The sequence below is a fragment of the Triturus cristatus genome, chromosome 6, assembly GCF_964204655.1.
Source record: "Triturus cristatus chromosome 6, aTriCri1.1, whole genome shotgun sequence".
Lineage (NCBI taxonomy): Eukaryota > Metazoa > Chordata > Amphibia > Caudata > Salamandridae > Triturus > Triturus cristatus.
In genome coordinates, this window is record NC_140589.1 from 81,137,145 (window position 1) to 81,150,222 (window position 13,078).

Sequence of the window (13,078 nt, forward strand, 5' to 3'; positions counted from 1 at the left end):
ACAGGGAATGGGAATAACGGTCCAAGAGACAGGCGGTATTTAAGGACCGCAGGCCCAAACTAAGGGACGAGAACAGTTTCTTGCCAAACTGCTCGAGTCTCTTGGAATCCCGGTCCGGCGGAGCGGTCGGGAAGGAGGATTGGGAGGTAGAGGCCTGGATAACCAGACTCTCGGGGGTGGGGTGTTGGGACAGGAAACTGGGGTCGCCCGGAGCAGGGCGGTGGCGCCTGGCAACGTTCCTATCCACAGGAGGAACTGTCGAGGGCTTGGACCAGGTGCCCTGCAGAACGTCAGTGAGGGCCTCGTTGAACGGCAGCAGAGGCTCAGTGGAGCTTGCTGAGGTTTGAAGCACCTCAGTGAGGATGTTAGTCCTCACAGCCACGGCAGGCAACTCGAGCCCAAGGGCCTCGGCCGCCTTGCGCAGCACCACAGAAAATGCTGCACCCTCCTCCGAAGCCACGGTCAGAGGAGAAGTGAATCCAGTGTCTGGCGAGGTGTCCAGCCCACTGGCCTCCCCCAGTTCATCTGCCCAGTCCTGAGAAAGCTGTGACTGAACAGCCAGAGGGTCCTCGAACCCCTCCCAGTCGCCCCCTTCTTCTGATTCCTGATAAACAGGAGGAATGATCGGAACCGGACTGTAGAGATGGTAGGACTCAAGCGGCGTCGGATGTGGCGTCGGTCGACGCCGCACCGGCGCCGGGTCCGGATGAGGGCTAAACTGGGGTGTCGGCGTCAAAGGCGTCGGCGGTTCAGGCGTCGGCGCCGGTGGAGGAGTGACTAGGTCAACCGGCGGCGACTGGGGCCCAGGCATGGGCCCCGCGGGGACCTGCGGCGTCGAGACCGGAGTCGTCGACGGCGCCGGGGCCGGAGCCGCCGGCACGCGAGGTCGCCCAGTCGAGTCCGCGGGGCCCGAAGGCGCGCCAGCGGGCGTCGACGGCGGGGCCAGGCTCCTCATGGCCGAGAGGAAGGCACTGATCTCCGCCGGCGCCGCGTCAGCCCCAGGGACCGGAAGGTATGGGGGCGGACGCGGCACCTGCAGCTCCGCCGGAGCCGCGGGGGTGGAACCACCCTGACCCTCGCGCGACCGGCAAGGGGAGTCCGAAGAGCGATGTCGCCTCTTGGACTTCTTGGAGCGTTGGGACTTACCCGACGACTTGGAGCCGGACGATCGATGGCGTCGGCTAGGGCTCCGCGAGCGATCCTTGGACCTCCTCCTGGACCGGGATCGCGCACGACGCGGAGCCGAGTGGCGAAGCTCGAGAAGCTTGCGGGACCGCTCCCGCCTAGCCTTCGAAGTCAGGGCCTGGCAGTCGTTGCACGACTCCGCGTCGTGGTCGGGGCCTAGACAGTAGAGGCACCGGCGGTGGTGATCGGTCACCGACATCAGTCGATGGCAATCCTCGCAAGCCTTGAACCCAGGCATCCTACCGGCACCAGATGTCGACAGAAAAGGATCAAAAATGATCAAAAAGATTTAGTCAAAAAAGACGAAAAGGGGTAGCTCTCCCGGATCTGCGCTTACTGGCGCGGAAAAAAGAAGAACTGACGTCAGCGCGCGAGGGCGGCGTCTAAGTACTCCGACGACGTCATCCCGGCGCACGACGCCGACGACGGACGCGGAGCCGCAGACGACGCCTAGCGACGCGCAAGGGGTATTGCTGACGAAAAATCTTCCGGATCCAGTCTGACGCCTGGGGATATTCTAAGGTGAGGAATCTAACTAACGTGTTTCTTTCAGATTAATTGTTTTGTCCTTAAGCTCTGGCTATCGTCATTTACTTTCCCTTGTAAATATTGTATATTCATTCAAATTGTATATACCATATGCACTGAACTTTTGTCACTGAGCACTAAAATGTCACGTTAACACACATCACGGTTCATGTAACGCTGTTTCGACAGCCTTTTTGACAGTTTGCAATATAAAAAAGTATATATAAATGCCGTAATTTATATAAACATCAAATACACGTTTTACCCAGTTTCCTTGTCGTGTGTTCCAGAATACGTTTTTATTTCTCTTAATCAATGAGTTTGTTTGAGATTGAAAGCATGATTTCTACTTTAGATAAAGTAATTACTCACTGATTGTTCTGGTAACTTCAAAGGAATAGTTTTACCCCCGACAGAACCATTGTTATTACATATTCATACCCAGGTTCTCAGGGACACAGGGTTACCCCATTATTGCTTACTTTAAAAAATGGTAGGGCATAAACTTTCAGAATGATTTGAAGCACCCACTTGTTATATGTTATCGCTGACCATTGGAGCAGATGGTGCCGGATTCTGCCGCCAATGGGATAGCTGTACTGGATGGACGGCATACTAAAGAGTTTCTAAGGCTCCAGTATCTGGGGGGCGAGTCACCAGACAGCACCCTGGGACTGGCTGCCAAAGCCCTCTCCTTAAAAGGGCTGGGTAGGCTGTTGGACTGAGAATGGCTGGAATTGCAGGTGCCCATAATTACCCATTACATGGCTATGGCAGGGGTGAAAGGACTGCTGCTGTGGATGGGTTGAATAGAAAAGGCCAAAGGATCTGGCAGTGACCCTGCTCTCGCGTAAGCGTTCGAGCACCTCATTAGCCTTATAGCCAAATAGGCGGAAGCTATCAAAGGGCATGTCAGGCAGTTAAGACTAGAAATCCACTGAAAACCCAGTAAACCATAACCAGGCGTGGCAACGCAGCACCACCATAAAAGCCATGGCTCTAACCAGGAAGTCTATGGTGCCCAGTCCGTACTGGATGGCGAACTTTGCTGCATCGCTGCTGTCCACCAGATCTTGGTTAAGGATGGCGCATTCTTCCTCAGGAAGCATGAGAAGCAGCTGCGCAACTGAATCCTACAATGCATTGGAATATCACCCAAGAGACATGCAGTGTTCACCAACCACAGGACAAGACTGGTGGAAGAAAATATATGGTTCCCAAAGGTATCCAGTCTCTTGGATTCCCTCTCCGGTGGTGTGGTAGGGAATGCACTTGGGTTGACCTTGGTTGTGGAGGCCTACCCAATCAGGCTCTCCTGGGAAAAGTGCTGCGAAAGGAAAGCTGTGCTTCTTGGTGTGGGACGGTGCCGATGGACAATCATTCGTGCTCCGGAGCCTCTGTGAATGGTTTTGCCCAGGCCCCCAGGAGCACGTCTGTTGGAAAGGGCCCTTTCTTTGCATGGTTTCTCCCCCATTTTTGCCTGACATCTGATGCAACCTGACTTGATGTGCCCCGGGTCCCTGCCAATCAAGTTCACAGGGCTTGTGTTCTTTCCCAAAATTGTACCTTTGTATCCACAACTGGCACATACCTGGCCACTGGCAAGCCCCTTGTAAAAGGTGCCATGAGTACCAAGGGAACTGTGGCCAAGGAAGGCATCTGAAGGCTGCAGCACCTATTGTGTCACCCTTAAGAGGCCCTGCACCTTAATCCACACGCTCTGCCACAAGCAGACTGCATGTTTTGGTGCAGAAAAAAATGAAGGGTTGACATGGCAATCCACTGCCTAAGGCTTAGGTAAGTCACCCCTCTAGCAGAGTGCACTAGTCCTAAGGTGAGGGTACAGACGCACGAACCGTGTACTCCTACAGTGTCTAAGTTCATTGAGAGACATTGTAAGCGTAGTAAAGCCATAAAGAATATATGGTCTGGGAGTTGGTCCATAATGACTTTACTAAAAACTGGGAAGTTTGGTAGCAAACGTCTCAGCGCATTATACCCACACTGATGCCAGTGTGCGATTTAATGTAAAATGCACTCAGATGGCATCTTAGATATGCCCACTGAAAATAGACCATACCTGGTGTGGTTACTGAATGGCTGCCCGCCATTGCCACCACCAGACAGGTTTCTGGACCCCTGGGTAGAGGGCCTCCGCTCTCTGGGTCCAGAAACAAAGCCCATCCTGGGCAAATGTGTTATGCCTCCTCCCCCAGGATAGACTGCGCCCAAGAAAGGGGAAGCTTAAAAGACCAGCTGCCTTCGGACGGTGTCCCTGCCTTTTGCTGGCCCAAGCAACTGGCTCTAATCGTTTCTGACTCCCACTTGGGCGGGAGAATCAGTGGCAAATCCAAGTTAGGAAGAGAAGTGTGCTCACCGTTGCCAATCCCATCCCTCAGTTGACGGAAGCAAGGTGAAGCACACATCTCAGTCCCCACCATCTTGAAGATGAGGGAAAACAACCAATTAGGAAGATGATCATGCCCCCTCCCATGGGAGGGTAGCAAAATAGGGGGTGTCCCCACCCCAAGGAAGGGACCCATTAGTCCCAACCTATGAACCACTTTAACGCTCCTAAATTTTCTATTTAGGGCAACCCTGAAACCTTGCCTCCTCAGATTCAAGGAAAAGAGAAGAAGGACCGAAGAGCCACACTGACCCGGGAAGAAACTGAGTACACCAACTGACTTGGCCCCAGCCCTACCAGCCTGTCCCAACCACGACCTGCCTACAGCAAAGAAACCGGTGTGTCCCACAGCAGCAAACCTCCAGAGCCCGGAGCCCGGAGGACCTGCACTGCACTCAACTAACAGACTCTGTTTCCCATGAGCACAGGATTCGCTCAAACCAAAGACTAACTGTCAGAGTCCGGACTCCGGGATTCTGCACCACTCTGCACCTGGCGGACAGCCCGAGATCGAGTGGGTCCACAATCCAAAGAGGTCCCCCTGGCGATCCTAAGTTAGAATCCTGTGACCCCTGACCTCCCACAAGCTTCAAAACGAAACCTGCAGCCTTTACTTCCAGGGTCCCCCCGACCAAAGAAGGTAAGGCAACCGCTCCCTTGATCAAAGCGGTCCAGGAACTCAGACCGCGTCTGCCAGCCCTCGACGCCTTCCCAGACTTGGGTGGCGCAACCGACTGTGTCCAAGCCTCCTCCGAGATCCCCAGTAGCCTTCCCAGGCGTGGGTCACCTCCAAGAAGTCCTCCCAACCGAGCGTGCAACTTTCCGAAACCGACGGTCTCCACTGAGAAGCCGATGGACAGCAACGTCTGCTTTACCTCCTGCACCCGGCCGCCTCGGTGCTGCTGGCGGTGCTGTTCTTGTGTCGGTCGTTGGTCCCTGCAGTGCCGACCTCAAACTTAGGAGCTTTGCTCCCACACTGAAGTGGCCTGCTTGCCAGCAGACCCCAACCAAAGGTCTCCCTTAGCCCGTTGGCTAACGTTGGGCCCCTGCACTCTGCACCCGACCGCCACAGTGCCGCTGGTGGTGTAACTAGAGTGTCCACTTGGATCTTGGGGAACCTTGGTCGTAACCTCGAAACCTCAACCTCCGAGTTCGATAACCATTTTTCCTTCCATAGGGACTCATAGTATGAGATTTTGGGTCTAGACAGTATTCTATGTAGAACTGCTAATGTATGGCGAGAAGTGAACACTATTGTAATGTAATCTGAAAGTAATCAAAGAGCATTTACTGTGTTATGCCAAGTATTCTGAAAAGTGATATCAGCCTGTAACTGTTACAATTACACAAACAACTGCATTTCCTTGAACAGTCGTGTATTTGAAAGTACTTATTAACCTACCTGTACCATGTCCTGCTTGGTTATAGAAATAAACTACAAGTATACCTTTTTTATACCTACCTAATTGGTCTGGATTCTGTCTCTGAGTGTGTGCCATCAACCTTGATCGAGTAAATACATTAAATGCTTAACACATCCTCCTGGTAAGCCTGACTGCTCGACCACACTACCACTAATAGAGCTGTTAGTGATTATCTAATTTAGCCTCTGCTATACCTCTGGGAATCTCCTGGACTCTGTGCACACTATATCTTACTTTGGTATAGTATATGCAGAGCCAGCTTCCTACAACGTACGTTAGACTTCATTAAAGGGGAGCATGGGTTCAGATGAACATGCCCCAGGTTAAAGCACCTCTCTCAAGAAGTTAGTCTTGACATTTATGACCCACAGCTGGAGATGAAGGACCTCTGCTGCCCTGTATATCACGCTGGCAAGGGATGAGCCTTCCACCGAAACCTGGGCCAGAGGAAAAACCATACCAGAATCTGGAGAGGTATCTAGGACACTGACATCACCCAGCTTCTGATACCAGTTATCATCAGGGTCCTCGAAGGGACCAATCATCTTCTATGGGAAGTCCACAGGATAGGGTGACCTAGACGATACCAGCAGCGACGTCGAATCGGTGTCAAACATTACGATTGGCTAGTTCCTGAGAGGGATTGAGCCAGGGTGAGTCGAGGCACCCATGTTGGCGTCAGTCTGGATCCAAGGGTGGATCCAGCGAACCCACCTGGCGTCGAGGGCGAACCCGCCAATGGTAACCCAGCGGGGCCACCTCTTGGCTCCTCGGGGCCAAGGTCGCTCCAGAGTGTGTCAGTGGCCCGAATATGCCATGCACAGTACTGTCAATTTCCTTTAACTGTACTGGCATCACTCCGGGGAACTCCGGGTAGCATGTCTGGGCACCGGCTTTGCAGGTAGAGTGTGGGAGCAGGGACCAGAAGCACAGTGTTTGGCGAGCGAGATTGAATAACGCTTCAACTTCTTTTTCTTGTGCTTCTTTTGACTTACCCGACTTGGAAGAAGTAGTCTTGGAGCGCAATGGCACCTTCTTTGGGAATGAATCCAAGCACGACCCTGTAAGCGGCACAGAGAATAGGACGGAGAACTGCATGGAGCATTCTTCTGCTGCGCAGCCTGGAGATTCAGCACCCGCTCATGAATCGCCTTGGGGTGCATCACCTTGCACTTGGGGCAGTACTTGGTGTGGTGACCTGACCTTAGGTGCTAGAGGCAGACCAAGAGGGGATATGAGACAGACATCTGCTGGTGACACTTCCCACAAGGCTTAAATACAGTAGGTTCGGAAGGGACATGTCCCATGCACACTTTGAGCAACAGCTCAAAAAAGAGTCAGCAAAACGTCTCAAGAAGGGAACAAATGAAACTCATATCCGCGTGCGGGGATGCGCCTACATCGACAACACGACGTCACTTCCCGCACACAGCCGAACAACATTCCCTACCGGCACGCAGCAGTACCGCGTTGTTGGCATGGAACAAAAGGTGCCTATATATGCACTGCAACGTCACTTTTGACGGCAGACTCGGGGTGCAGAGGTACTGCTCAAGATATTCCGGTTCCAGTCTGATGCCTGGGGAATTGTCCATGGTGAGGAATTTGTATTTAGGAGTCTCTATCAGAAATAAAGACAAATGAGTATCAGTTCTTGTAAACTCAAGACTGTCCTAGCCCTCTACTTAGTCCGTACAATAAAAAACTAATGGCCAGTATCAGCATATTGACTGAGAACAGAAATATAAGTCACAAATATGAACCAGTGCCTGAAATAATGAAAATTGATAAGCATTTCAATTAATATCTATTATGGTACAATATCATACAAGCTGAACAAACAATAGTATTTATTTTAATCTATTTTCCTAGCATCCTCTTTATAAAGGTCATTAGCTTACTGAAATGGTGCAACTGAATCAAGAGGAAGTTCGTAAGTAGACGTCTTATTTTTCATGTTATAGAAAAATTTCTTTTTGTGGCTTTTGCTAAACGCCATCGTCCAAGGATCTGGAAGAATGAAAAAAGAAAGAGAAGAGAAAAATAGTGTGGATTAAGATGTCAAGTTTAATAATGTAAACATGCATTGTTTTACGCAATTTGCACTTTATAAAGGCAGTCCAGGGAATTCCGTTCAACACTCCTTATAACAGTGTATGTTATGAAACTTGATACACTAACATTGTCAGTTCTAACAAGCCACATGTGAAAGTATGAGTTTGTGGAAGTGTGCAGAAGCTGTATCATGGTTTGGTAACTGTTATTCAGATACTGGATTGGAAGTAAGAGTTTGGATGCAAATGTCACCATATTCTGCTTTTAGTAACTAATAATTGCATGGTTGTGTAAAAAACAGACATGGTGACTTATTAACAATGCACAGCCATAGACATAACTCATTTCCATCCACCAGGCCATCAAACATTTGGGGGCAGATCTTTACACTTACACAGATTATCACCCTGGAACCCCAACTCACACATCTCGTAAGAGGAAATAAAAAATTCTCAGCGACCTTGAAGACATATCAATTTCAGCCAGCTAATGACGAAAAGTTTGACACTAACCATTTATAGTCCTCCAATAAAGTATTAATTTCTAGCCAAAAAGTATTGTCACCAGTGTTAATTACAAGAATGCCAAGTAAAAAGATATATAGACAAGTATCTATTATCTATTATTTGAATAGCGTAAGGTTTAGTTCAAAAGTAGTATTTTATGTATGGAAACTCTTCTATGAGGATAACCTAAAAAAAAACATACATGGTCATTCATATACTTCTTTTCATGAGTCTTTGATTTAGAACTAAATTCCTGGTGCCCATGTCTAACTCTTTAGCATGGTAGTTTTAGAATTATGTTTATGGTAGAACAGAAATGCTTTCCTGTATTTGAGAAAACTCAAGTACATAATTTCTTTATTTTTAGTTTTTATCTAACAAGAGAGTATCCAACAGCTAAAGGCACGTTTCACGGAAAGCAGAACGAACTAGTAAAGAGAACGGCGGCTAAGACAAGATACAGAAGAATTTTGATTCAATTATCTGCAGGGTACACATCCTTCAGGTAGTAGGGCAACTGTGACCTCCTAGTTAAATATAGGCACCAACTTCTTATCATAGTCTTTATTTATAGGCCTCACTTACTTGCCTTATATGTAAATAGTCAATACGTTGAAGACAATGTAATGCACGATGATCCAACGTTGCAGTTATACCAAAAGTGTTTACTAAATTGCTCAGGCACAGGTTAATGGGTCGTATGTGAAATTTAAGATCCCAACAAAAAGCAATTATCAAAAATGTTAAACTTTCCATCATTTTCCCAAGAGGTCTCACAATGCAATCCTGCTGATTTCAACAATTAGTTTTGGAATGATTTGCCCTTTTAACTGTATTAAAACTTCATGTAAGAGACAATAAACTACCCTGATTAATCTTTAACATCAGATTAGCGGCTTAAAACTCGCCTAGACTCGCATGCTGTGAATTATTCCGCCATATAGTGTTTCGGACCATTAGCGTATCTGTTGAAGATGGAAAGGACGAGGCGAACAGATAAATCGTAGTACATTAAGTTTATTAGCGCTCTTCGTCAAGACGGGGATCCCAGCCTGCTGTCCACATCAACTGCCTCTCCGAGAATGCCGTGCCTCCGTGGAACTCTAAGAGAACATTCCACAAACACTACGACATCCCCAAAAGACGCCGCGAGGAGGACAAGCACACTTTACAACATATCCCCTTTCGTTATAACAGAACAAAATCAAACATAGTAATAAACAAGCTAGAATGCAATGCTGAAAAAAACTGAGTGGAAAAGGAAAACAGCAGTAAGGGAAAATAATCTAAAGGCAATAACAAGAGAAGGCGTAAATAAGTAATGCTGCTGGTTGCAACACTGGTTGTGCCACCCACAGAAGCAGCTTGTAAAGTGTGTCTCAGGCCTGCCATTTCAGAGCCTGTGTGCAGTCTGTGACTGCCATGTCGGCTTGGCAAGTGCACCCACTTGCCAGTCCCTAAACCTTTCCTATTCTACATATCAGACACCCCTAAGGTAGGCCCTAGGGCAGGGTGCATTGTATGTAAAAGGTAGGTCATGCCCTGATGTGTGTGGCATGACCTGATAGTGAATTACAGCCTATTTCGTTTTTCACTATTGCAAGACTACCTGTTCCCATAGGCCAGCATGGGCAGTTTGATTATAACCTCTTATAATCCTAACTGACCCAGGGAACATGGTAGAAATTCAAGTTTAGTATGCCTAAACTCAGAATGATAAAATATATCTTTTAGTGAAGTTGGTTTTAACATTCTGTGTTTGAAAATACCACTTTTAGAAAGTAGGTATTTTCTTGCCTAACCATCCAGCCTGCCTCTGCTACCTTGTGTATTGTATGTCTGGTTTTGTGAGTGACAGGGCTGGGGTGCTCCAGGAGACAGGGTGAGTCAGCACCAGGCTGAATAGACCTATCTGCATGAGGAGTGGTGGGAGGAGTAGCACCTGGGCCTGAATATGGCTGTGCCTGCCTTCCACAATGCTGGCTCCACATCCTGTGGTGCATCTGATGTCCCTGGCCCACACTGACAAAGGAAGTAGGTGTGCACTGGCAGAATGCACCCAGAACTGGTTTGGACTAGGTACAGGACCCTCTGCCTTAAGAGAACAAAGAGAATAGTAGTATAAATATGGGGGCCCAGACCCCAAGACTTTAGATCACTTCTGGGAAAACAAGACAACCCTTTGTCAAGGAGAAGAACCAAGGACGCTGCAGGAGTTTGGACTGCCCCTCTGCCAGTGTGCTATTTGCTGGGTTGGCCTGCAGTGGTTTCTTTATTGCCAAGGAAAGGAGAAGGAACTCTTAAGGAACTTTCATCATCTTGCAGAATATTTCTCCAAGGGCTTGAACTTGTGCTTGCCTCCTGTTGAAGTCTCAGGGCGACAAGACTTCACCACCAGCTCCCCTCGGAATTTCCTTGCTGGGAATTGTGTCTGCAGAAGCCTGTGTCGCTGGGAGCGCAACTCAACGAGGAGCGTGACGTCGTTGCAGCTGTGCTGTCGCATCGCTGGAGAAGCGTGTCGCCGCCGCATCACCAGAGAAGCGTGTCTTCACCGCAGTTGTTTGTCATTGCATCACCGGAGAAGTGTGTCGCCACCGCAAGGGTCATCGTTGCATCACCGGAAAAAGCGTGTCGTAGGGCCTGTCACGGATCCAAAGTTACAGAGTTCGCCGCACAGCCGTAGGGCGTGCACGCATCGTCTTCACATCGTCGCATCACATCAAGGGCACCATCTTATTGCATTGAGTTGTCCAATCGCATCGAGGCGCAGTACGAGAATCAACGCATCACCTCCTCTCCGGTAAGAAACAAGACGCATCCCCTACTCTGCGCAAGCACTGTGGAGCGACACATCACCTCCCCTGAAGCAAGGAACCGACGCATCACCCTCCCTGCGAACCTTTTGTTTGCTTGGCGTTACGCATCCAGGTACTTATGTGAGAAACGTGTCGCATTGATCATCAACTTGAACTAAGTTACTTCTACCATGTTTAAGTCTATTTTGAGTACAGTATTGTGTATCTTTGTCGTTTGTGGTCTTGTGTTAAGTCTATATAAAGAATACTTGTTTTTATATAACCTATTTAGTGTCCATTTGTAGTGTTTTCACTGTGTTACTGTATGTGTTCACAAATGCTTAACACACTGCCTTTGAGATAAGCCTGTCTGCTCGTGCCAAGCTATCAAGGTGGTGAGCAGGGGTTATCCAGGAGTGTAATCCCCTTTCCCTGACTTAGAAGCAAGGGTCCCTATTTGGACAAAGGTGTATACCATTGCCAACTAGAGACACCCAGTTCTAACATTGGTGGTCAGCGGTGAGGATTCTGGACTTGCATTTGTGACTCATACAGTAATTGGTGTACACTACTAGTGAGTGCAGACCAAACGCAACCACATACTTTTTTTGGGGTCGAATTTTCTTTCCTTGAACTGCCAATTCTTACTGCCATGAGCAGACCAGCATCTGTTGCATCTATGGATCTAGATTTTGAGGAAGAGAGGTTGGAAACCTACAATGTGAAACACCTGAAGCACTTCTGCAGAAAATTTAAAGTTGCTACCCCAGGCGTTGCCAAAAAGGATGAATACCAAAAGGCGCTGAGGGCCTGGGTGGAAGAAAGAAATGCCCCTGAACTGGTGGTGGACCCAGTTGGGGATGCAGATTGGCAGCTGGATAGGCCATTGGTTCCAGCCAGGGAAGGGGTACTGTCCCCGCCTGGCAGTAGCGTCTCTTCCAAAGGCCTGTCCCCAGGAGAGCTGGAAGACAGGGAGAGAAATAGGTTGCACAGAATGGAGATGGCCAGGCTCAAGATGGAAGGTCCGAGGGACCTAGAGAATAGCAGGTTGTCCTTGGAGAGAGAGAGAGAATGAGATTGGAACATGAGAATGTAGAGGGAGTTAGAGCTCAGAGCAAAAAGCTTAGAAATCAATCCCTCTGGTGGCAGCGCACCATCTGAAGTTAGAATCTATATTCCCAAAGATGTCATCAGAGAATTCCATAGACAGGAACATATTGGGCAGTGGTTTGCAGCCTATGAGATAGCAATGTTGGCCCACCGGGTCCCTGAGAAGGATTGGGGAGTGGGGTTGTGGGGCCGCGTTGTGAGTGATGGTAGGGATACATTGTTAGACCTACCCAGTGAGAATAAGATGCCTTATGCCCACATGAAGGAAGTCCTGATGACAAGGTATGGTTTGACCCCAGAACTCTATAGACAGAGGTTCAGGAATTGCAAGAAACTGGAGGCAACTACCTGGGTGGAGTATGTGTCTTTCTTTTGCAGAGCTATCTATTTGGATTTTTACAGACTGTTCTCAAATGTCCTTTCTTACCACACTTTCTGCAGATCTTATCTCTAGCAAAGCAACCAGCACAGCCTACAGCATTCCCAATATTGCCACATCTATAACACCCAGAGAATTTCCTTTTTTGTCACCAGGCAATCTGAGCTTAGATTTCGAGGAACTGGTAGGGTATTGCTCGTTTTTATGATCAATGTCTGAAGATGTATCTTTCTTTGTCACTACATTTACTGTATCTTCTTTTTTCAACTCCAAAGTATGCATTTCTTGCATGCATTTGTCGGACTCCAAACTACCTTAGCAATAGAAATGGGATCAAATAAGGTTGGATTTCTGGCAGCCCAAAGATTAATTGATCAGTCACAGTGCCAAAGTCACATTTAATTGCGAGTTCTCGTAGGCGAGTAACCATTTGGTCAACAGTCTCATGTGGTGCTGCATGACGATTTTGATTTATTTTCCGAAGTACTTGGCAAGTCTTTGTTTGGCCTCAATATAAGGATTGTCAATAGGCTCACCATCAGCACCAATAATCTCAGGAAGAAACCTGAAAACATGTTGGCCAGCTTTCCCCAAAGAGTTTAATAAAATTGCTTTCTTCCTGGATGCTTGAAACATAAGACCATCAATGGCTTCTAAATACTTTTCGAAAATGCCAATCCATTCCTCCC

General features: G+C 48.3%; 1 protein-coding gene across 2 annotated transcripts in view; it reads right to left on the reverse strand.

Annotated features, from left to right (window-relative positions):
- Window positions 1–13,078, reverse strand: part of LOC146813794 (cap-specific mRNA (nucleoside-2'-O-)-methyltransferase 1-like) — a 664,820-nt gene that overhangs the window by 25,436 nt on the left and 626,306 nt on the right. For both annotated transcript variants that reach the window (XM_085610257.1, XM_085610256.1), the window contains exon 23: window positions 7,446–7,554. In XM_085610257.1, the coding sequence (XP_085466383.1) occupies window positions 7,446–7,554 (109 nt within the window). The remainder of the gene's footprint in view (window positions 1–7,445; window positions 7,555–13,078) is intronic.